General features: G+C 36.5%; 1 protein-coding gene across 1 annotated transcript in view; it reads right to left on the minus strand.

The window, feature by feature from the left end:
- Positions 1-3,934: 3,934 nt before the first annotated feature.
- The window catches only part of LOC112317692 (sodium/hydrogen exchanger 9B1), an 80,326-nt gene continuing 57,272 nt past the window's right edge, over positions 3,935-26,988 (minus strand). Inside the window, exons 5-9 of the mRNA XM_053922510.2 lie at positions 18,529-18,635; positions 9,622-9,771; positions 6,591-6,699; positions 5,895-6,031; positions 3,935-4,220 (exon numbers count right to left, since the gene is read on the minus strand). Of these exons, the coding sequence (XP_053778485.1) occupies positions 4,038-4,220; positions 5,895-6,031; positions 6,591-6,699; positions 9,622-9,771; positions 18,529-18,635 (686 nt within the window). The 3' untranslated portion in view covers positions 3,935-4,037. The remainder of the gene's footprint in view (positions 4,221-5,894; positions 6,032-6,590; positions 6,700-9,621; positions 9,772-18,528; positions 18,636-26,988) is intronic.

The raw sequence follows: 26,988 nt of genomic DNA on the forward strand, positions 1-26,988 counted from the left end.
TGGTTTGGGCCCAAACTTTCAGGAAAAAAAGCTTTCACTTTAATTTCTTAATTCAATTTTTAATTTATGTATATTTAGATACTTTTTTTTGTATTAGAAAGGAATTTTAACATTTATTTTTGAACATATTATCGTACAAGAAATTATATGTAACATAATTACTAAATGCAAGAACAGATACAAGGTATTTCTGGTACTACCCATGTATAATGCTTTCCCTCAAAAAATTGGGCAAAAAAGTACGCATTATACATGGCAAGATATTGTATGTGACAAAAGGTAACACATGCAACAAAAGAGAAACAAAGTCAAATATCAATAATATGTAATAAATATGGGGGAAATTTCAGTGTGGGTTACAAAGAGTTAACGCCTATACCGTACGCATATGTATTATGTAATATATAATAATACATACTGAACAATAAGTATGTAGAAATGGATAGTGTGGATATAAGAAATGTCCAAACCTATAGAGAATTTTTGAGTTTATCTGAGCCACTTTGACAAAAATGCTGGGAAGCAAGATCTTAAAATCTCTGGAAAATGACAGTTTTGCAGTTTCTTTTATGTATTTGTGATTAAGGAGGGAATGTAGGGGAGAAACAGGAGTGAGGAGAAAGCAAGTCGTGGATTGGATTACAGGGTAGTTGTTAACAAGATTATGTGCTCTCCTCAGAATGTTAAGTTTCAGAGGGGTCTGGAAAAGAGGCATTTCAAAGGTGTAGCCTAGAAGCACAGAAACGATGGGCAGGGCTTGCCTAAGGTGAGGAGAAACCACTTGTTGGCCTGGGGTGAGACTACCCACCAGGACCTGCCTACTTAGGGATTTATGGTCAGATTACCCTGTAAAGTTACTTTTGGTAATGTTTATTACCAAATACAGATCCCTGTATTGATTACCAAATACAGATCCCCTTTTTCATCCCCAGTGAAGAGAAATAAGAATTGTTATAGTCTCTTTAGAAATCCATTTGGTAACATTTGGGAAAAAATGTGTTGTGTGTCACAGTAATCCTATACACGTTATGAATGTATGTATTTTTAAATTATAACAATGATCTTAGTGGAAAATACAAATTAGAACCATATTAGTTGGCTCAATATTTCTATGCAGTAGTGAAAAACAAGATGCACCACGGCATGTTGAATGCTGTCGCTGTGTGTATGTGTGTATGTAAGAGGGGGAACCCCTCCCACACGAAGGGTTATCTTTTGGATGGCGGGTCCCTTGTAGTACAGGCTTTCCCCACTAGCTGAGTGTTCTAGGAACCCATCTGTATCAGTGTACTATCTGGCGTTGTTGTGAGAGTCTGCGTTCGGCTTCAGTGAATTTTTGGGGCAGACTTTTTCAACACATTTGCCCATTTTGTGATGGGTGATTTACGATTGCACCTACCTACACCACAAAACTGAGTGTCCAGCAGTTTTGGACCCAAAATGGCAACACCTCCATGCTCCACCCTTCCTATTCACTGGATCTTGCCCTGAATGACTATTTTTTGTTTCCCTGGATGAAAAATGTGCTGATATTGAAGAGATGAAACAAAAAATGGCAGAAGCACTAAAAGACATCAAAATCGATGAGTTCAAAAACTGTTTTGAACAGTGGAAAAAATGTCTTGCTAGGGGTATTGCATCAAATGGAGAGTATTTTGAAAGTGACTGATGTTTGAACATATAAGTATAAATACACAATATTTTATAAATAAACACCCCTTTTGTGGTATCTCCCTTCATTTATACACTCTTATGTTGGGTCATTGTGTGTGTGCCTGTGTGTATATTTGCATACAATTTTATGAGCAAGGTTAAAAAGGGGATGATATACTTTAATGAGGATGACCTCATTTGTTTGGGGACGGTAAATAGAGTAAAGATGGAATTTGGATAAAAGGAGAGAGGAGAAAGGGGAAAGATAGCAAACCAAAAGGAAAGCAAGATACTAAATTCCATGTATGTTGTCTCATTTGGAAACTATATAAATTAAACATATGTATACACAATAAGAAAATTTTAAAAATTGGGTTTGATAAGGTGAAGGTTATTGATGATCTTACTGAGAGCAATTTTAGTTAAGTGGGAGCAAAGAATGAAGTAAAGTTTCTATTAAAGCAGTTTGTGTAATAAATAAGTAGTAACATAGCAACTACAATACACTGAAACTTTACCAAAATAATCCTAGTAAAAACAAACTTTAAAAAATGAGTGTAAATAATAAACAATGGGGAGCAAAAAAAAGTGGATGAAGAAAGTCACTGCATGTTATGATTATAAGGCAAAGATGGCCTTTGGTGTATTGGGCCCCCCGAGTTGTTTATTCACCGGAGACTGAGACCTCTATTAGCTCAAAGCCCACTGGCACCAAACCAAAATTTTACGCACCCAACTGTTTTAAACATAGCCTAAACAAGCAGACTTTTCAGCCATTTAGAGCTTGCCTGCTGTATATAACATGTGAAAACTGTGTCTAATATCTGCTTGCGACAGATAAAATGAACCTTGGGCTATAAAGATCCTAAGCTGCTGCCACCCTTTGGAATTCTCTGACCTGGAGACGCCCTCCCATGCTGCGACATGGCATCATACATAAGCCCCCTCGACACAGAACCCCTCTCTGCTGCAGGAGTCCCCTTGCCCTCCTTCCCTTCTGGACGGTAGCCCCCAAGGCTTTATGCCTTTGGATGGTCTCCCGCTGTTAGGACTTTCCCCAGCGTGCAGACTTGTCAAAGTGTTACCCAAATAAAGCTTGTGCACTAGTGCCACCTCATGGCCATATATTTTTCTAGATCAGTCCCGAAATGTTCCAACTTACCCCCTTGTAATGCATAATAATAAAAGTAAAAATTCACTAAGAAGATATACTGATCAGTTAATAAATCCAAATTAAATGACAGTAAAAATTTCATTTACAAGGTAAATTATAAAGATAATTAAAAAAAGTGGTTGCGATTCAATTCCAAAACAAAACAGAAGCAGAGAGGAATGTATTAGGCACCCAAGTGATCCCCTGGGGGAACTCTAGGCAACCTCTTATTTAGAGTTGATGTCGTGATTTAAAGTAGACGAGTGTAGTAGCCACGGTTGAGCGTGGCACCCGACATTCAGTGGATGAGGAATGGAGCTGAGGGTGACAGGAGTGTAGAACAGACAGCACGTGGATCAGCTGAGGGTGCAAGACCAGCTGCCAAGCTAAGTGGCTGCCGTTCATTCCACTGACGTTACCTCACAAATTTCCCCACCAAAAGAAACCAACCAGAATTCTGGAGGAGCTTTTCCTGGATGCAGTGAAATTATACGGAGCAATGGATCCAAATGGCACGAGGAGTGGACAGTAGTGTACTCTGTAGTACACGTACGACTGAGGCACTCATTCCCCTGCCGGCTTCAACCGTCTCTGCTGAAGGTTTGTTTGCAGCCAAGTTCCTCTGTAGCAATTGCCCTCAGACAAAAGGAACTATGTAGCCCACGTTACACTCCCTCTTAAGGACAGTACATGTCTGAAGACTACTTTATAGGACTTTACGTTAATTGTTGCCAAAAGACTTTTAAGTAATATGTTGTCAGTGAAAGAAAAAGAAAACTTGAGAGAGATGAGCTGATACAGGTCAGAACTGTTGGGGAACTGCTGGTGAGGGGGCAGGAAGTGATGATGATGTGGTCAGTGAGGGCCCTGAAGTTCAGAGGGTTAGTTGAGCCAAAAGCAAGTGAGACAGGTGCTTAGTTTGCATCAGGACAGCAGTGCAGCCTGATGGATTACTTTAAACTTTCCCTGGTATTTACAGATGAATTTTGTTATTGAAATGTGCAAATACGAAGAGGACAATCTATTTTATATTGTTTTACTAACTTAACTTCGCAATAAAAAATCATAGAAAAGTTCTGTAGTCAAATCACGTATTTATTAAATCCTTGGTTCTACGTATTCTTCACATGTTTGTACCTTTTTTCCTCTCATGTAAGATAATTCATTAAAAAAGCAGGCAGGTGATGACAAATGAACTTGTAAGGAAGTTCTAATCTTGTTAATTCCAGTTTTATTTCGTTTGGACCACATGGCGTTTAAGTAGTTTGGGCCCCAGGAGGTCAATAATCAGAGCTCCGTTTGGAGCTGTGATTAGGATGGCTAAAAAGGCTATGGTCATCACATCCTTCGAATACGCCTCCAGGTAGGGTGCGCTGGTTCTTGCAGTTTCTAGCGCCAGAGGACCTAATACAGCCTGCATTCCGGTGGGGGTGGGTGAGGGAAGATGAGACATAATGAAAAATGTTAAACAAAGTTAACATTTAATAAAAGCAAACGGCTCTGTTAAAATAAACAAACCCTAGTACTAGACGAGCGATTTTCAATAGGTGTGCTGCAAGAATGTTTAAAATATGCAATACCTCAGTACCTGACTATTTATATTTAGTCACGGGCACCGACCGCTTTTCCCTTAGATTGTCAAACTAAAAAATGACAACAGCGAACACAATAGCAGTCTGGTGTGAATGAATCAAAATTACACCTATTTTTTTTGTCAGATCCACAAAATATATAATATGTGCATATATTTGGTGTGCCACAGAATTTTAGTAATTAGTTTATGTGGGCCATGAGATGAAAAAGGTCGAAAATAGCTGTACTAGCCTGTTAGAAAAGAGGCATGACTTACAGTGCCAAAGGATTTTCATGAGTTATTCACTAATTCTATATTCTTCCCAGCAAATATATCTGGGGGAAGAGTGAAACAGTGACATGTCGGCGTGCAGACATTTGGGGGCTGACTTTGAATTTTTGTCATCTCAGCTCTCCCCTGTTTAAGTGTGTATGTATATTTGAGTGCCTGCATGGCTCTCGGAACCTCAAGTTTTTATGGGAGCAGCGGGTTGATTACTTGCTGTTACCATCCGCTTGGTTCTTGGCTGTAACAAGACAACGCAAACCACTCAGGTTTCTTACGTTCACTAGGGTTTTAATGATCTTGTTCTTCCTACTTGGGAGGCAGTGTGATACAGTAAAACTGACGTGGGGTTTGGAATCTACAAACTGGACACTGAGAGTGTTAACTAACTTACCTAAGGTTATAGGCAAGTAACATGGTATTCAAAACAAGTAGTCCAGCCCCAGAGGCCTGCTTTCGAACCACGACAGAGAATTTTGTTGTATGGAAGCTCAGAAGCTTTTGTTTTGGAATAACAATGGAGAAAAGAATCCCAGGGAATCAAGACATTGTGCTGCCAGGTGAAAGAGTCTGCCAATAAGTAGTAATACCTTATTTAGTAGGAGGGACAAAACTACGTCCTTCATATATTCATTCTTGTAGGCATGCAATGGTTATTCATTGTGTGCTTCTTGCTTCCCAGGGACTGTGCTAAATGCTAGGGAAAAACAGTGGGGAAAAAACCCCAGAGATGGTTCCTATCCTTTTCCCGTGATTTAATGGGAAGAGTCAGTCAGTAATCTAATAGTCATACAAAATAAGTGTGTAATTAGTAATAACATATGTGCATTAATGTGTGGTGGAGGGGGTGCTAGGGGTAGAAAAGATATGTTTTAAAATGAATCAATGTTTCTCTACTTTAAAATCATAATATTCAGCTCTACAATATTCAGCAAAACTCAAAGGGTCCAATTTTCAGATATGTTCTTATTTTATATTTTGGGAAAATAAAAATGTTTTCATAAGTTAAGGAAATATTTATCATAAAAATTATACTTTTCAAGTTCAGAAAAATTGACTTTAAAACTGAGATTTTAAAAGATCATATAATTTTTAATAAGTAGTTATGATCAATCAAGCATTTTACAAGTAAGGTGAATAGCGCATATTTTGTGATTAGGCAAACATTTGTCATTTAGAATTTTTAAAAATCAACAGTAAAATTATTAGAATTACTTAATATGTCCTTACCTGGACTGTAGCTTTGGGCATCCACGATAGAGCAATAAATATTTTCTCCTTAACATTAAACCCAGCAAAAGACATCAATAGAAATGTACACGAAATTCGAACCAATAATGCCAAACTCATGGTAGCAACACAAATGCCTACAACAGATAAAAACAAACATAAGTAACAATACTTGGGAGGAAGTGGTTCTTCACATCTGGAGATATGATTTGTAAACATGTTGAAAACACTTTAAGGCTATTGCCTCTTTCTGCCTTTATTTTTTAAGTAAAAATAACAATCATAAAAATGCAAAATAATGGAGACCTTGATGTAAAGTGCAAGAGATTATCTTATGGTGGAGGTACCATGAATAGTATGATAAATTATATTTAATTCTGAGGTCACAGACTTTGAACTTTCACTATAAATAAAAGTATTCAAAGGGTGCCCATAGGAGCTAATATTTCTCCTCAGAAAAGAATGCCAATCCTCACTCCCTCAGGTCACTCAGGGAGGGAGAAAGTGGTCTGTCTTTGCTAACAAAGAGCGCACACAGGAGCAAGAAGAGCAAATGTATGTTAATGTCTCAACGTGAGTGTCTGAAGAAGGTCCTTGTGGCATTCAAAGACATACCGTAAATAAAACCAAAAATGATTCATAATTTTCTTAAATATTTCCAACTCTTACGTTTTTCATGCCTGTAATAATTCTTACCAATAGCATTTGATTTAAGAGATGCAACAGATACCTCCAATCCAACCAAACCAAAAAGAAGGGGTTGAAAAACATCCCATGCAGTTGTAATAATTTTTTGGACTCTAATCTGTTGAAAGGAGTAATACATTTTTAGTTATTGTGGCACATAAAAATATAAAAATAACTGCATTTCAGAGATTTAAAGTCTATTTTAATGCATAAAATTAAGATGTTTTATTTGTAGGAGAAATGTTAAAACAGTAAAAGTTAAAAGTTGGTTAATTCTTTTACTCAAACACTTACATAGAATTTGACTAAAAGAAATCCACAAAGCTGTAAAATAAAAATATTTGGTAATTTTTTCATGAAATAACTAAGGCCTTTGGAGACATGTTCTGATGGTTAAGCAAGAAATCTAGCTTTTGTAAGGTAACGGAACAAAGACAGAACCACAACATGCCCGATGAGAACATAAGATCAGGCAAACACCCCACCAACAATCATGTTGGAACCCAGTCCTATGGAAGTGAACTCCGATAGTCTTCAACCACAGGAAAAAAAATTGCTCATCTGTTAGGCTGTTTTGAAAGAACCCATTTTGGAAACTTCAAAGTTATTTTTTCCTTAAAACCAAACCAAAACATATAGATTCTTATGAGGTTGCCTGCCCAGCTTCCCCTCTGAAAACAAATCTCTCCAAGTACTATTTCCCAGTGATGTGGTCACCACAGCAAAGCCCCTGCAGACCAACAGCACTCTGGCTCTTCTCCAGGAACTTGGATGAAGAGATTTTAGCTTAATCTGGGTTTATCTATTTAAGCAGAAGATACATAAAACTTTGATATCCTTTGTTTGGGGCATAAATTACCTTTATAACTATTCCTTTTATGTCTGGGTTTTCTGATTGCCGTTTATAAAAGTGAAGTTTAAAAGAGGGAAAAACAGAAAAACCAATATTGTTTTCCTTGTTATAGCACATTATCCTATTTGTTATTTTTAATCCTTAAAGTCCAGTTTTTTACTGTCTGATTTCCTTTATCGTACAAAAAGAGAATTCTAGTAGTTTTGATTTTATTTATTTAATTATAATTTAATAACTATTTAATTCCATTCATAATTCTGATTTTATTGGAATACTAAACAAAAAGCCAGTATAATTTTGGGCAGGGAACATCTCAAGCTGATTCTAAAATTTATCTAAGAAAGAATATGGGTAGGAAAGCCAAGAAGTATTTTTAAAATAAATGAGAGAAAATCTTCTATGTAAAACTATGAGTTATGGTTTAAGATAGACTTAAAGTAGAATACCTATAGGAATAGATAAGGAAGATTAGATTCCAGAAATGACCTTAGATATGTGAGGGTGTAGGTCATGTTAAAAGAGGCACTTAAAAGTCACTGAATAATTAACAGTAAGTCAATAAATAATTTGGCCCAAATTGACTATTTAATTTATACCTATTTATATGTGTGTATATATATCTATTATATGTATATATTCATATGTATGTGAATATATATATAAACACACACCCTTATTTCAGAGCATTCACAGAAATAAATTCCAGATGGATTAAAGAGCTAAATGCAAAAACAAAACAAAAACTACTAAAGTTTTAGAATCTTATCATCTTGCGTAAAAAAATCTTTCTTAAATAAGATACTGCATCCAAAATAAAAAAGGAAAAACTGACTGGTTTGACTATAGGAAATTTTACTTCTAGACAAAAGACCTCATAAACAAAATTATTACAATACTATTGTCTATATTCCCTGTGCTATACTTTACATCACTGTGACTTATTTATGTTGTAATTGGATGTTTGTACCTCTTACTGTCTTTCACCTTTTCACCCATTCCCTCACCCCACTCCCCTCTGGCAACCATCAGTTTGTTCTCTATATCTATGAATCTATTTTTGTTTTATCTTGTTTGTTTTGTTGTTTATTTTTATTTTAAAAAGGTTTTATCTATTTATTTTTAGAGAGAGAGGAAGGGAAGGTAAAAGAGAGGGAGAGAAGCATCTATGTGAGAGAGAAACACCCACCGGTTGCCTCTTGTATGCACCCTGACCAGGGACAGAACCCGCAACCCAGGCACACACCCTGACCGGGAATTGAGCCCGCAGCTTTTCACTTTACAGGATGACGCCCAACCAACCGAGCCACGCTGCTCAGGGCTGTTTTGTTTTTATGTTACACATACAAGTAAAAGAATACAGCATTTGTCTTTCTCTGCATGACTGATTTCACTTAGCTAAGTACCCTCTACTTACATCCATGTTATTATAAATGGCAAGATTTTGAGGTTTTTTTTATGGCTGAATAATATTTCATGAACAATGGCATATAGTTTTTACTCACCGAGGGGCTGAAGTATTAGGGACTCTCCTACACTGTTGGTAGTAAATAGTGTAAATAAATAAAAACTTTTGAGTGGATAATTTGGCAGTACCCATCAAAACAGAAACATAACATTTCTAAATTCAGCAGTTCCATGTCTAGGAATATATTCCCACAGAAGAGCTGTACATTTGCAAAAAGACACATGAACAGGACTGTTCATGGCAGCACTGTTTGCAATAACAAAAAATAAAAATGATCCAAATGTCTACAAATAGGGGACTGATTAGAGGACACGATTAGTTCTGGGAAGGGGCATTGGATATTTGGGAGTGGTGGGGGGAAGCAGTCTTTTACAATTGGGTCTATATGTGGACCTTCTGTATTGTTTAACCTTTTAAGAGCATGTTTTCATGTATTATTGTAAAACTAAAATTTCAAGTAAGAAAATAATTAAATCAATAAAATCATATACTCATATTTCATAAAACTTGGGGAAAATTAGGCCTGATGTGAACTCAGCTCCTGATTGTGTTTTTGTGTGGGTCCTTTTCCTAAATGCTTTATTCTCTATTGATTTGTACACTTCCTCAAAGATACGAACTTCTAGAATATCTTCCAACTAGAATGAGATTTCCTAAACGTCCATTTTAATATAAAAAATGCAGTGATTTTATCACTAAAAATGGTGGTTAAAAATATTTACCTTTCCGTTGGACCAATTCATTCCTCCAATGACGGTCAGCATTAGTGTACACAGCCCTCCAGCTCCGTGTATGCCAAGGTGAATGCTGCCTAAGACAGCAGTAATACACATGCTCAAAATGAGGACTGCTCTCTTCAGTGGAAGATTAGTCTAGATAAATTTTTACAAAATTAATTTGTATTAAATATGATACAATATTCACAATATTTATCATTTATTATTAACCTTTTGACACCATGTCTCTATATGTTATATTAAATAACGTTTAAAACTGTGACTTTCTTCCTAATCAAATATTTTAGTGGACTTTGTAACAAGTGATGGGTGAGGGACAAACACCATATGATCTCACCTTTAACTGGAACATAATCAACAAAAGAAAAAAGCAAACAAAATATAACCAGAGACATTGAAGTTAAGAACAATCTAACAATAGCCAGAGGGTAGTGGGGAGGGGATAGTGGGGAGAAGGGTTTACAGGAGCTACTATATAGGACACATGGACAAAATCAAAGGGGAGGGTGGAGGTGGGGGGAGGGAGGTGGGTTTGGCTGGGGCGGGGTGGAGGGATGGGGAGAAAATGCAGACAACTGTAATTGAATAACAATAAAAATTAAAAAAAATTATCTGCCACATCTCTGATACTAACATCAGTAAAGTGGTTAAAATATTTAACTTGTCAGAGGAATGGTGTTGTGAGAGACCCCTTTGGTCTCTCTCCCTGAAGTTTGAACAGCTGTAATTCAACAAAAGATTCCCTGCCTGACCCACAAACATGCCTGAGAGATCCGTGCATTGAGACATCTGAGATGGGCAGGTGGGAACAAATAGGGGATGTGAGAAGGGAAAAGGGCTGAGACATCTATGAACATAGTCCTGCAGCAGGTGTGAAGGGGTGGGTATCTCACTGTGGGACCCAGCCTGGAGAGGGGAAGAATCTGGTTGTGGCTGGCTCTCCCTTCAGCTGAGATGAGCAAAGAGATTCAGTGGGCAAGCCTGCAGGGATGGGTAGTACCAGCTGCAGCTGCACACAAAGACCCGGGCAAGAACACAGCAAAGGGGTGTGGCAACATTCCAGACAGGGAAACAAAGCCATGGAGACCTCCTGCCTCATAGCCTCCCACAGGTTGCCTCCCTTCACCCTTGGTGTTGGATTTCAGAGCACATTGTCTGCAAACCTGACAACTGGTACTACAGAATTGCCTTTTTCCCTGAGCAAATGGTGCATTCTGTGACCAGTCCCTGGGTTGGTGCACAAGGGGACCCCATGAGATCTGACATTGCCATTACCAGGAGGTCGAAACAAAGAAGTTGGCTGCTTTCCCCAGCGCCCCCCCTCCCCCACCCCAGCCCCTAAACATCACAGCTACACTGGCGGCAGCATCTGGCTATGGAAGACAGCACCGGGATTTCACAGAGCTAAAACCTTATGACTCAACACCGCCTACTGGAAAATAATATGAAGACTTCTTATCAATCTACTTGAGGAGTGCTAGATGCCTAGACAGGGAAGGAACCCATCAAATACCATGAATAACCAAGGTAGGAAGGCAGCTAGGAAAGCAAATTAAAAAAATCTCCAGAAGACAAACTTAAAGACATGAAAATATGTGCATAAATGACAGAAAATTCAAGACTGCTGTTCTGAAGATACTCAATGAGATGTGAGAAAGTACAGACAGACAATTTAGTGTGCTTAGAAAACCAATGAACAAAAGGAGTATTTACTAAAGAGATTGAAACTTTACAAAGGAAGAAAATAGAAATTTTGGACATGTAGAACTCTTAAAAGAGATCAAGAATGAACTAGTAAGCATAGGAAATACAGCAGACCAGATAGAGAAATGGATTAGTGATATCAAAGATAGAACTCTAGAAATGATGCAGAGTGAAGGAGAGACTTGAACATAAAAAAAAAATGAAATAACTCCATGAGAACTATCTGACTCCATCAGAAAGAACAATATGAAAATAATAGACATATTAGAAGAAGAAGAGAGAAATAAGGGAATGGAGAGCCTATTCACACAAATAGTTGATGAGAACTTCCCAAACCCATGGAAAGAAACAGCCCTTGAATCCAAGAAGCAAATGGAACATCTAGTTACCTCAACACAAAGAGGTCTTCTCCAAGGCATATTGTATTAAAACTGTCAAATATTAATGACAAAGAAACAATTCTCAAGGCAACATGGGAAAAGAAGAAAGTAGTCTATAAAGGAAAGCCCATCAGGTTATCATAGGACTTCTCAGCAGAAACTCTATGAGGCAGAAGAGAGTGGAACCAAATATTCAAACTACTGAAAGAAATTACCCAAGAAAAATATATCCAGCAAAGTTATTCTTTAAATATGAAGGAGAAATAAAGACGTTTGCAGACCAGAAGCTGAAGGAATTTAGCTCTAGAAGACATGTATTGCAGGAAATACTCAAGGAGGTTTTTCTTCCTGAAACAAAAAACAAAGGTCACAAAACTATGAATAAGATCACCAACACACATACAGCATAAACAGGGATAATGTGTGATAACAAAAACATAAAAGGGGAGGGGCAAAGGTCTTAATTTATAAGGGCGGGGGAGATCAGATGCACTTAAAGAAAAAGGACTACTGTATATATGAAAATTTCTTTTTTTATAAACCTAATGGTAATCACATGAAAGACCTCCTCCAAAACAGAGATACATATTTAAAAAAAGAGCAAACAGAGAAAAGAAGTATGGAATACCACCAAAGACAACAGAATGAATCACAAAGGGAAAAAAAACAATAGAGGCGCAGAGCTACCATGAAACAAAAGATAAAATGGCTATAGGAAATCCTCATACATAAGTAATCACACTAAATGTAAATGGACTAAATTCACCAATAAAGAGGCACAGAGTAGCAGATTGAATAAAACACACACACACACACACACAAGTCAACCATATGCTTCCTTCTGGAGACACAAAGTGAAAAAGTTAGAGACTCAAAGTGAAAGGGTGAAAAATGATTCTCCAAGGAAATAGCATCCACAGAAAAGCAGGTGTAGCCATATTTAAATCTGACAAAATAGATTTCAAGATAACAGTGGTAACAAGTAAAGAAAGATGGACATTTTATAATGATAAAAGGGATACTACAGCAAGAAGACATAACACTTCTTAATATACATGCACTCTGCCCTGGCTGGGTGCCTCAGTTGGTTGGAGCATTGTCCCGTGCACCAGAAAGGTTGTGGGTTTGGTACCCAGTTGGGGTGCATAAAGGAGGCAATCAATCCTTGTTCCTATCTCACATCAATGTTTCTCTTTCTCTATCTCTCTAAAATCAATAAACATATCCTCAGGTGAGGATTAAATGTATATATACATGTATACATGTACATGTATACATATATAGATGTATGTATATATATATATATACACACACTCAATCAGAACACTGAAATATATAAAGTAACTATGATAGAACTAAAGAGAGAAACAGACAAAAACACAATCATAGTTGGTGACCTTAGTAGTTCATTGACAGCTCTAGATAGATCATCCAAACAGAAGAAAATAAATAAAGAAATATCAGCCTTAAATGATGCATTAGGCCAAATGAAAATAATTGACATCTACAGAGCCTTTCATCCCAGAATATCACATAATACATTCTTCTCCAGTGCACATGGAACACTGCAAGGATAGAACATATGTTGGGTCACAAAACTAGCATCAAAAATTCTCTGACCACAATGTTTGAAATTAGAAAGTAACTGCATAAAGGGTATAAAGAAACCTACAAATATAGAGGCCAAACAACATATTACTAAAAAAAGACTGGGTCAAAGAAGAAATAAAAGGTGAGGCCAAAAATATGTAGAAACAAATGAGATTGACAATACAACATATCAAAACTTCTGGGATGCGGTGAAAGCAGTAATAAGAGGAAACTATATTTTTACAGGCCTATCTCAAGAAACAAGAGAAATCCCAAGTAAACAACCTAACATTACATCTTAAGGAACTAGAAAAGGAAGATCAAAAGCAACCCAAAATCAGCAGGAGAAAGGAAATAATAAAAATTAAAGCAGAATTGAATGAAAAAGAGAACAAAAGACTATACAAAAAATTAATACAACAGGAAGCTGATTATTTGAAAAGATGATAAAATTGACACACCCCTGGCTAGACTTACTGAAGAAAAAAGAGAAAAAGACTTATATAAAAGTCATGAATGAAAAAGGATTAGTAAAGACATCACAGTTATAAAAAGGATTATACTAGAATACTGTGAAAGACTGTATGCCACCAAATGCAATAACCTAGAAGAAATGAACAAGTCCCTAGAAATATTTTCAGACTGAGTCATGAAAAATTGGAAAATATAAATAGATCAATAAACAGTGAAGATATTGACACAACCATTAAAAACCTCCCCCAAAATAAAAGTTCAGGACCAGATGGCTTCACTAGTGAATTCCACCAAACATTCACTGACGACTTGATACCTATCCTTCCAAACTCTTACTAAAACCTGAAGAAGAGGAAATACCTCCTAACACATTTTATGAGGCCACCGTAACCCTTACCAAAACCTGGTAAGGATAACACACAAAAAAGAAAACTACAGACCAATATCTCTGATGAATACAGATGCAAAAATCCTAGACAAAAATACTAGCAAATCAAATACAACAATATGTTTAAAAAATATATATTACAATCAAGTGGGATTCATTTCATGGGTCCAAGGATGGTTCAACACATGCAAATTGATCAGTGTGATACACCACATTAACAAAACAAAGGATAACATTTATATGATCTTATTAATAGATGCACAAAATGTTTTGATAGGATACAAAATCCATTTATGATTAAAACACTCAATAGAATAGGTATAGAAGGAAAGTACCTCAACATAATAAAGACCACATATGACAAACCTTCAGTTAATATTATACTCAATGGTGAAAACTGAGTTTTTTTTAATCTAAAATCAGGAAGAAGACAAGGATGTCTACTCTCACCGCTCTTATTCAACACAGTTCTGGAAGTCCTGACCAGAGAAATCTGGCAACAGAAAGTCATAAAGGCCATCCAAATTGGGAAGGAAAAAGTAAAAGTGTCACTTTTTGCAGTTAACATGATTCTATTTTGTACATAGAAAACCCTAAAGTCTCCACCAAAAAACCTATTAGAAACAATAAACAAATGTAATAAAGTTGCAGGACACAAAATCAATGTACAAAAACCACTGCTTTACTGTATACTAATAATGAAACTTCAGAAAAAGAAATTAAAAAACAATTCCTTTTGCAATTGCAACCAAAGGAAAAAACACCTAGGAATACACTTAAGAAAGGATGTGAAAAACCTATACACTGAACTACAAATTGTTATTAAAAGAGATTGAAAAAGATACCATGAAATAGAAAGATATTCTGCATTCATGGATTGGAAGAATCAACATAGTTAAAATGGCCATATTACCCAAAGTAATACACAGATTTAATGCAATCCCAATCAAATTCCCAATGTCATTTTTTAAAGAAGTAGAACAAAAAAAAAATCATCAGATTTCTATGGAACCACAAAAGACCCCAAATAGCCAAACCAATCCTGAGAAAAAAGAATAAAGCCAGAGGCATCACATTACCTGATTTCAAATTATCCTACAGAGCTACGAAGACCAGAATGAAACTGGCAGAAAAACGCATAAACTCACCATTGGAACAGGATCGAGAGCCCAGAAATAAAACCATATGTCTATGGGTGAATAATTTTAGACAAAGGAGCCAATAACACACAATGGAGAAAAGAAAGTATCTTCAATAAATGGTGCTGGGAAAATTGGAAAGCCACATGCAAAACAATGAAATGGGATTACAGTTTCAAAATGGATCACAGTCCTAAATGTAAGATCTTAAACAATAAATTACACAAAAGAGAACATAGGCACTAAACTTATGGACCTTGGTTGTGGAGAATGTTTCATGAATTTGCACCCGAAGGCAAAGGAAATAAAGGTAAAAATAAATGAATGGGCCCTGACTGGTGTGGCTCTTTGGATTGAGTGCCGGCCTGAGAACCGAAGGTTGTGAGTTCAGTTCCTAGCCAGGGAACATGCCTGGGTTGTGTGCCAGGCCCCCAATTGGGGGCGTGTAGGAGGCAATTGATTGATCTATCTCTCGCACATAGATGTTTTCCTCCCTTTCTTTCTCCCTCCCTTCTCCTTTCTAAAAATAAATAAATGGAATTAAAAAAATAAACAATGGGACTGTATCAAATTAAAAAGCTTCTTCAGAGCAAAAGAAACCACCAACAAAACAAAAAACAACCTACCAAATGGGAGATGATATTTGCAAATAAAGGGTCAATATCCAAAACATATAAAGAACTCATATGATTCAATAACAAACAAATAAATAATCCAATTAAAAAATGGGATGAAGACCAGAACAGACACTTCTCCCAAGAAGACATACAAATCTCCAGCAGATATATGAAAAGATACTTAACTTTACTAGCTACTATGGAAATACAAATGAAAACTACAATGAGATACCAGCTCACACCTGTTAGAATGACTATTATCAACAAGACAGGCAATAACTAGTGTTGGAGACCTCGTGGAGAAAAACAAACCCCCATCTACTGCTGGTGGGAATGTGAACCCAGGACAGCCACTGTGGACAACATTATGGTGTTTCCTCAAACAGTTAAGAGTAGAATATGACCCAGCAATCCTTCTTCTGTGTTTCTACCTGAAAAACTCAAAAACATTTATTCAAAAGGATATATACATTCCTATCTATGCTCATTGCAGCATTATTCATGGTGGCCAAGACATGGAGACAACCTAAATGTCCTGTGATAGAAGATTGGATAAAGAAGATGGGGTACATATATGCTACAGAATGCTACTCAGTCACAAGAAAAGATGCAATACTGTCATTTGTGACAACATGGGTGATCCTTGAGAATATTATGCTAAATGAAACTCAGTCAGAAAAAGCTAAGAACTGTATGAATTTACTCATATATGGGATATGAAACTGAAACTTATACACACAGACTATTATATAACCCTTCCCTCTTGTCTGGTGGTTACAAGAGGGAAGTGTTGTTGGGGGGTAGTAACGCATAAAGGTGGACTAATATAAGGTGATGGAAGATGATTTGACTCTGGGCGGTGGGCACACAATGCAATATATAGATCATGTGTCACAGAAATGTACACTTAAAACCTATATGACCCTATTAACCAGTGTTGCTCCAATACATTTAATGAAAAAGAAAAAAACAACCCCCCTCCCAAATATAACTTTAATAACCTCAATTTTTCTGTAAATCTAAGTGGCTCTAAGAATGTTTAATAAAAATTAAAAATACTTTGTAAGTGAAGAAAAAACAAAAAGAGACCAATATCACTTGTAGTTCTATATAACATATATTACAAATTCTTAAAAAGAAATCTCTGAATACCTCATTAGCTATAACAGTTGTTATAGGCAAATCAAGGTGGATATTACAGAAATACAAGAGTAATGGTACATTCTTCAGGGCAGGGAAGGGCTGAGTTTAGTAGTATTACCTTAGTCAAAGGGAGTGAATTTAACTCAGAAAATATACAGAGATAAATGGGAGTCTTATCTCCTCTAAAATGTTTAAGGAAAAGTGTGAGGTAAAAGAGACTAGAAAAAATTGTCAGAAGTCAAAAAGTAATTTAGTGAAGAAAGGTGGGGTGGAAAAGGGAACCCTAGTGCACTGTTGGTGGGATTGCAGACTGGTGCGGTCACTGTGGAAAACAGTACGGAATTTCCTCAGAAAACTAAAAATGAAACTGCCTTTTGACCCAGCAATTCCATTGCAGGGATTATATCCTAAGAATCCTGAAACACCAATCCAAAAGAACCTATGCACCCCAATGTTCATAGCAGCACAATTTACAATAGCCAAGTACTGGAAGCAGCCTAAGTGCCCATCAGTAAATGAGTGGATCAAAAAACTGTGGTACATTTACACAATGGAATTCTATGCAGCAGAGAGAAAGAAGGAGCTTATACCCTTTGCAACAGCATGGATGGAACTGGAGAGCATTATGCTAAGTGAAATAAGCCAGGCGGTGAGGGACAAATACTATATGATCTCACCTTTAACTGGAACATAATCAACAAAACAAACAAGCAAGCAAAATACAACCAGAGACATTGAAATTAAGAACAAAATGACAGTAACCAGAGAGGAGAGGGGAGAGGGATAATGGGGGATAATAGGGGAAGGGCTTTCAAGGAACATATATAAAGGACACATGGACAAAGCCAAAGGAGGTAGGTTTGAGGGTAGGAGGCGGGGATGAGTGGGAAGGGGGCGTGTGGTGGGATGAAAATGGAGACAACTGTACTTGAACAACAATAAAAAAAAAAGAAAGAAGGGTGGGGTGGAATGGATATGGTACTCTGAATTAAGTACATTTTTCTTTTAAAGTATCCATTGTAAATTTATTATGCATTAGGCAGCTTAACTTCACCAACAACATAGCAAGAAGATACGTTATCTCTGTTCATAGCAGAACAGGTTACAAAACATATTTTCATTTAAGTGTATTTAGTCATTACATAACCTTTTATAAAAGTTATGTATTTTTTCTCTCAACATCTTCATTACATTTATAAGTATACAATTTACACAGTGCTTCATCAAAGTTTTTCCTAATATTCCTTATTTTCCAGTGTGAAAGCAAATACTTCAGTCAGGGCACTGACTTGTATCAATCACAACTGTGCTCAGTTTTAAACAGAGTAGTCATTGGAGGCTACTTTTGGGAAAAGACAGTAAACATCAAATTTAATATTTCATGGATCTTCTAAAGTTCAAATTTTTGAAAAAAATAGCTAATACTATACTTCTAAAGTTGATTTATTTTTATTTACCTGATCTTCACTTGGAAAATAGCGAACAAGAAATCCCAAAATTGTTCCTACCAGCACACCAATAAGTACATTCCGAAAAGAGGTTGCGATATTATTAAGTATATCACCTGTAAGGGCACATAAGGAAAACATTTTATAGAGAAGTATGTTTACATACCCAACACATCAGAAAATAAAAACCTTGGTGATTCATGAAAAAACGTATGCATTTTATAGAAAAAAATACACAAAAATGAACCATTAATATTAACAAATATAAAAACATGCAGATCTATTTGTTTTTTAAAGATTTTATTTACTTGCTTTTAGAGAGGGGGAATGGAGGGAGAAAGAGAGGGAGAGAAATATCAATTGGTTGCCTGTCACACATGCCTGACCAGGGACCAAACCGACAACCCAGGCATGTGCCCTGACTGGGAATTGAACCAGTGACCTTTTGCTTTGAAGGACTACGCCCAACTATCTGAGAAACACTTGGTTAGGGTTATGCAGATCTATTTGATAAATTACATATGTACTCTTAAGTAGTTTATTATATACAGTCTACTGAAAAATGTATATTGAATAAATAGGCCAGAAAACAAAGACCTAATAAGGCACAATGTGCTCCACTTACACACCCTACCTAAGAGATCAGGTGAGGTAGAAGGATGGCCAGAGATTGACAAATAATCACTTCTGGTACCTAGCACAAGGGCAATAATGTTTATTCTCTGATGTACTATATGACAAAGAAATAATAACTTAAATATTAAAAAACAATTTAACAATAACAACATAAAGAAAAGGTTTATTCCAGGGTTAATCTTGGGACTATTCAAGGGTCAATTGATTTTTCAATATATTTTATGCTACCATATCTGTACTTAATTATAATAAGCTTTTAAAAATGATACTGGATCACAGATAGATCAGTTATGCTTTGTGTGTTTAGCTCAGTAGAGTATGTAATATATGTAAAAAACTGGAGAGTGGAAACAAGATGGTGGAATAGAAAGCCCCAGAACTTCAATCCCTCACAGAGACACCAATTTAACAACAATATATAGTCCAAAAGCATTTATGAAACTCTACAAGTCAGTTAAGAAGTTGTAGCAAATGAAACAACTTATTATGAATGTCAAGGGAGCTCCTATTAGATTATCAAAGAATTTCACAGCAGAAAATTTATAGGCCAGAATGGGGTAGGAATATATATTCAAAGTGTTGAAAGAAAAAGAAATTGCTAACCAAGAATACTCTTCCACAAAATTGTCATCAAAGTTGAAGGAGAAATGAAGACTTCCCCAGAAAAACAAAAGCTAAGCTAAGGAAGTTCATTAACCCTAAACATGCCTTCCAAAAAAGAAGAAGAGGAAGGAGGAGGAGAAGGAAGAGGGGGAGGAGGAGGGGGAAGAGAAGGAGGAGGAGGAGGGGGAGAAGAAAGGAGAAGAAGAGGAAATAATAATAATAATAATAATAATAATAATAATAACAACAACAGGAAGGGGGAGGGGAAGGAGAAGAAGAAGAAAAGGACTTCTTCAAGTGGAAATAAAAGGACATTAGACAGCAACACAAAAGCATACATGTATAAAACTATAAATCTCTGGCAAAGGTACATATATAGATAAATTTAAAATCCTGAATACTGGAATGGTGGTGAGTTCATCACTTTTCATTCTGTGATAGAATTTAATATAAAAGCATAAAAATAACAATAACTATGAACTAGGTTAATGGATGGATATATAATATAAAAATATGAAATTTGATATATTAATAACTTAAAGTGGGGAGGGTGAGATGTAAAGGAGTAGTTTCTGTGTGTGATTGATGTTATCACTTTAAGGTAGACTGTTGTAACTATAAGGATGGAAAAAGATATTCCATGCAAATTAAAACCAAAACAGAGCAAAGGTGGTCATAGTCATATCAGACAAAATAGATTTCAAGTCAAAAACTGTAGAAAAAGATACAGATGGGCTTCCACAAGATGGAGGCAAAAGCAGATATGCTTCACCTCCTCAGGCAATCAAAAGAATGATAACAACCAATTTAAAAACAGAAAACAGAACTGCCAGAAAATCAAACTGTATGGAAGTCTGACAACCAAGGAGTTAAAGAAGAAACATTCATTCAGAATGGTAGGAGAGGTGGAGACAGAAAGCAGGGGCAGGAGGACATGTGACAAGGCACCAGCTGGCTGATGTGGGCAGGTGAGGTGGCAGCTGGCATACTGGGATATGCCACATTAGCGTGTGGATAAGCTGGGAGGAACAACTGGGGAGCAAGACAGACCACGCAACCCAGGGTTCCAGCACGGGAAACAAAAGCCTCAAAACCTCTGGCTGTAAAAATATGTGAGGGTTTTGGCAGCAGGAGAAACTCCCAGCCTCACAAGAGAGGCTGTTGGAGTGGCCCTCAGGATTCTAGAATGTATACAAGCCCACTCACCTGGGAATCAGCACCTGAAAGGGAAGAATCCATTGGTGGGAAGCAAGGGAAGTGACTGAAAGCTGGGCAAGAGCCAAGCAAGTGGCATTGTTCGCTCTCTGACCCCTCCCCCACATACAGCACCACAATATAACAAAGTGGGTTGCCCCACCCTGGTGAATACCCAAGGCTATGCCCCTTATAACATAACAGGTGCACCAGAAATGTGACCCAAATGAAAGAACAGATTAAAACTCCAGAAAAAGAACTAAGCGATGAGGAGATAGCCAACCTATCAGATGCAGAGTTCAAAACACTGGTAATCAGGATGCTCACAGAAATGACTGAGTATGGACACAAAATGAAGAAAGAAGTGAAGGCTATACAAAGTGAAATAAAGAAAAACATACAGGGAACCAACAGTGAAGGGAAGAAAAGAGGGACTCAGAACAATGATTTGGAAGAAAGGAAGAAATAAACATTCAACAGAGACAGAATGAAAAAAAAACCCCAAGAATCCAAAAAGATGAGAACAGGCTTAGGAACCTCTGGGACAACTTTAAATGTTCTAATATCTGAATCACAGGGGTGCCAGAAGGAGAAGAGTAAGAGTTAAGAAATTGAAAACTTACTTGAAAAAATAATGAAAGAAAGCTTCCTTAATCTGGCAAAGGAAATAGACATCCAAGTCCAGGAGCTCAGAGAGTCCTAAAGAAGTTGGATCCAAGGAAGCACTCACCAAGGCACATTATAATTACATTAGCCAAGATTAAAGATAAGGAGAGAATCTTAGAAGCAGCAAGAGGAAAGGAGAGAGTTAACTACAAAGGAGTTCCCATAAGACTATCAGCTGATTTCTCAAAAGAAACCTTGCAGGCAAGAAGGGGCTGGAAAGAAGCATTCAAAGTCATGAAAAGCAAGGACCTACAATCTTAAGTACTCTATCCAGCAAAGCTATCATTTAGAATGGAAGGGCAGATAAAAGTGCTTCCCAGATAAGGTCAAGTTAAAGGAATTCATCATCACCCAAACTTTATTACATGAAATGTTAAAGGGACTTATTGAAGAAACAGAAAAAGATCAAAAGTATTAACAGTAAAATGAGAACAAATTCACAACTATCAACAACAGAACCTGAAAACAAAGCAAAAACAAAAACAAACTAAGCAAACACTAGAACAGGAATAGAATCACAGAAATGGAGACCATGTGGAGAGTTATCAGTCGGGGTGGGGAGCAGGGAGAATGGGGGAAAAGGTACAGGGAATAAGAAGCATAAATGGTAGGTGCAAAATAGACAGGAGGAGGTTAAGAATAGTATAGGAATACTATACTATTCCTTCTTGTCTATATTCCTTCTATAGTATAGAAGTATACTATACTTCTTCTTTGGAGAAGCCAAAGAACTTATATGTACTACCCATGGACATGAACTAAGGGGAGGGGAATGGTGGAGGGACGGTGGGTGTAGGGCAGAAGGGGATAAAGGGGAGAAAAAGTGGGACAAGTGTAATAGCACAATCAATAAAATATACTTTAAAGACAGAGATACAGAGGGACATTCTATAATGATAAAAGGGCCAACTGACCAGGCAGATAAAGTTAGATCTTGATACCTAGTGCATTGCACATGCACATTGAAGATCTAATGTATAAAATACTGGGTTGGCCAAAAACTCTGTATGATATTTTTTTATATAAAATAAAAGACACATTTTTTATTTTCACCAATAACTTTAATGATTTGGATATTTTGAGTATGTTGGCTACCTCCTGTGTGGTATAACTTGATTTTTCTCAATTAATGTCTCAATTTGATCGCTTTCAACTTCAATGGCTCTACCCAACCATGGCTCATCGTCCAGCGTGAAATCTCCAGCACAAAACTTCACAAAGCACTTTTGACATGTTCAATCAGTCACAGAACTCTCTCCATACACTACACAAATCTTTTTGTGTGTGTGTTTCAGTTGCATTTTTACTTTTTTTAAATAATAAAGCATAATATGCCAAAAATGTTGCATATTTTCTTCCATCTTCAATATTAAAATGGTTACACAAAAATTCACCAATTTTAATGCCTTTTTAAAAAAATGCACTCTGACATGACAGCTGTCACAATACAATCTAACAAAATTGTTTTGAATGAAGGTAAAGGCAACTTAGTGCTACTAAAGCCATCTTATGGAAAAAACCAAATGAACTTTTTGGCCAACTCAATAAAACCTTTAGGGTCCTCAATTTTAAGTGACAGTATACATACTCATGTAATAAAGGATTTTTTTTTTAGCATACAGCTGCTTGGTTTTTCACTTTTTAGTCCTCAAATTAGGTTTGGTTTCTTTTTTTTTTCTCATTTGTTCTTTGTTACATTATTTTTTGTAGTTCTTCAAGTACAGTGGTCTCCTTGTAGCATGTTCCCATAGCATCTTATACTGTATAATATCCATCACATTTGTTTAATATAAACTCCTTGAGTACATGGGCCATATGGTCTTTTCTGTCTGCTGTGTTGACGGGCAGTATTGAATAGTATTTAAAAGTATGGGTCTGGGCCAGATTTGTATCTTGGCTCCCCTACTTATTGGACTTGTGACTTTGGACCAAGTTATTTGTGACTTTGGACTCTGTTCCTCAGTTTCCTTATCTGTAAAGTGAGCATAGCACTGTTGTGACTATTAAATTATTGGAAACATTTGTGAAACTTAGAACAAGTACTAAGCAATTGCTCAATAATATTGTTGTTCACAGTTATTCTCGGTGTTTGGCACTGTAGCTGGCACAATGAAAGAGGAGCACACATTTTTTTTGAAAGAATAACTGATACCAGTAATGAAGAAAATATCATTAGACTTGTCGATAAAAAATTTAGAACTAATGGCTCTGTCTGCTGTGGCTTAGTGGGCTGGGCATTGTCATGCAAACCTCAAGGTCACTGGTTTGACCTCTGTCAGGGCATGTATCTGGTTTCTGGCCCTGTGCCCTGTTGGGGCACATGCGAGAAGCAACTGATTGATGTGCCTCTCACACGTGGATGTTTCTCTCTCTCCCCCTCCCTTCCCGTCTGTCTAAAAGTAAATACATAAAACCTTTAAAAATTTAGAACTTTTGAATGACAGAAAAGAGTTCTTATAAAGTTAAAAGTCAAGTTAAAAGTGGGAAAAACTGCCGTGGTTGGGTGGCTCAGTTGTAAAGGTTGCAGGTTGGATACCCCATTACAGGAGTCATGTGATCAACGTTTCTCTCTCACATGAACATTTCTCTCTTTCTCTCTCTCTCCCTTCCTCTCTCTCTAAAACCAATAAACACATTCTCAGGTGATGATAAAAAATGGGGAAAACTAAAGAATATAAAACCAAGGGTTATCATTCTTAATTTTATGAAGAACCTTGACAAATGAAAAAGAACAAAAGGACACCCCTATAATATAAGGCAAAATATTTCAAGAAAAGCAATTTATAAGACATACTAAAATGCCAATGACCAATAAACACAAGCATTTGTTTAATATCACTAGTAGTGAAACTACTTCATTTATTATTTATTTTTTATTTTAATTAATTAATTTATTTTTATTCAGTTACAAATGCAATGGCATGGATGGAACTGGAGAGCATTATGCTAAGTGAAATAAGCCAGGCAGTGAGGGACAAATACCATATGATCTCACCTTTAACTGGAACATAATCAACAAAAGAAAAAAGCAAACAAAATATAACCAGAGACATTGAAATTAAGAACATTGTAACAATAGCCAGAGGGGAGTGGGGAGGGGATAGTGGGGAGAGGGATCTGTCTATAGGAGCTACTATAAAGGACACAAGGAAACTACTTCATTTAAAGAGACCTCACTTTACCTACCAAATTAGCAAAGGTAAAAAAAAAGACAATACCTCGTTTTGAAAAGGATGAAGAGAAAGTGGCAAGCTTATGCACTGTAGTAGGACATAGTATTGTGGTAATATATTTCAAAAGCTTATAACTTTATATATATTTTTAGCTCAACAATTACATTTTTAAGATTAAGAAAATATTACATTTTGTACAACTATATAGCTATAAGCTGTTCCACCAAGTACTATTTTAATAGAAAATATTGGAGTCAACTTCGGTTTTCAACAAGTAATTAAGATGCAGCCAATTTAATTCTATGCAACCATTAAAATATCATATAAATATACTTACTGAATAGAAATATGTTTGCTATATATAGTTAAATGCAAAACAACTCAGGTTATAGGGAAGTATGGTCAATATTCAATAATTTTTAAAGAATATAGGGAGAGAGAAAGAGATAGAGAGAGAGAGAGTCTGGGAAGACTTACATGAAAAGATTCAGAATTGTTATTTCTGGGATATGACTACTGCAAATTTTATTTTTACCTTTTCCCTTTTTAAAAATTTATATCTTAGGGTTTCAAGAGAAACTTAAAATATTTCAGTGCTTCAATAATACAGAAGACTGAATTTCAAACATTGCAGATAACTAAAGCATTACTAAATGTGGACATTTTTACTTTCACAATTTCTGTAGAGTGCCATTCAAGACCAAATATGACCTTGGGGAAGAAGGGCCCATAAATGCAAAGGCCTACGAGCAATGGTGTGTGATAAAGGTTTAACAACTGTCTCTCTGGGGATAGGCCAGAATGCCCTACTTTGTAGATTTTGCCTGTTTCTTTGATATAAATACTCCCACTATGGCAGACTTTAAGCTACCAACATGACATCTGAGGACACAAAAAGGGCCACATAACAAACCTGACAAGCTCAGGGGAGTCCTGCACAGCAACCTCAGAAGCTCAGAGACCTAAAGGAACTACATAGGCCAGTCTGGTTTAAAACTTTCTAACTAAAAGCAAGTCTTAGCAGGTAGTCATACCCTGGGTCAGTATCTTCCTTGACAAAGGTCAATTGCACTGAGCCTTTCTCTTCTCTTTTTGCATCTATGATAACATAACTTTAAAATGTCAGAGTAATTCCCCTTTTTCGAAACCACTCAAGGCACAATCTTTTATGAGAGCATGAGACCCCAGGCCCCCTCATTATCTTGTTGTCTAAATACCATCTCTGTGCTGTAAATGTTAGTAGAGGGGAGGGAATTTCAGGGGAAAAGGGTGAAGGGTTTGTAGGGACAATTATAGGGGATACATGGACAATAACGGGGGTGGGGTGGGGTGGTAGAAATGGGAGGGAGGTGTGGAAGGAAGGGGGGTTAGGCTGGGGTGGGGGGAAAAGGCAGAGAACTTTACTTGAATAACAATAAAATTAGAGAAGAAAAAAAATATTATATAGGAGTTAGGACCCACTAGTGGAGCTACCTAATAAATTTAGGTCATGAAAACTCAAAAACAAAAAGTTAATAGTTAGCTATCCTACCCCTACCGATGTAAAAGAAGTCCCGCATGTGTCTCTCCATTTTACTTTTTACCCAGTTGCATCTTACCTCGCTTTCTCACACCTCTCTAATCTACCAGCGAGGGGGATTTCATGTAACCCCCTATGTCTCCTCTTTTGACTATAATGTACAAAGTAAACTGCAAAACTCTCATTTTTGAGAGCATTTTCTCAATCCATTGAAATTTTGTTTCTCTGCAATTGTCATAATGTTGGCTCAAATAAACTCATAAAAATTCTCAAAAAAATATTACCTTGGGATTCCGAATTGGTCCAGGGTCCTGTTCCACCACCACTACTAAAAGGCACACAGTTGCCTACACTCTGTATGTTTAAGTTGTCTTAATAATAAAGCAACCATTTATTTACAATGATGACCAAAAGATACATTTCAAAAATAGCTATGGAATATATTAGTAGTACTGATAATATGGCTGTTTAAAATTTACTATTGAAAACTCTGATAAAATTTGAAAGCAACATGAGCAGATAAATGGTAATAAAATGGCTCTGAAATTAATTGAAGTATATGGTTGTTAAAATGAAATCATTTCTGTTAAGTAGTGGTTTCTTAACCCATGGAAATTTCCTTCCTAGTCTAGAATGAGCTTTTTATGAAGAATAAAAAGATGTTAAATGCAGAAAAGT

This window comes from Desmodus rotundus, chromosome 4 (assembly GCF_022682495.2).
Source record: "Desmodus rotundus isolate HL8 chromosome 4, HLdesRot8A.1, whole genome shotgun sequence".
Taxonomy (NCBI): Eukaryota; Metazoa; Chordata; class Mammalia; order Chiroptera; family Phyllostomidae; genus Desmodus; species Desmodus rotundus.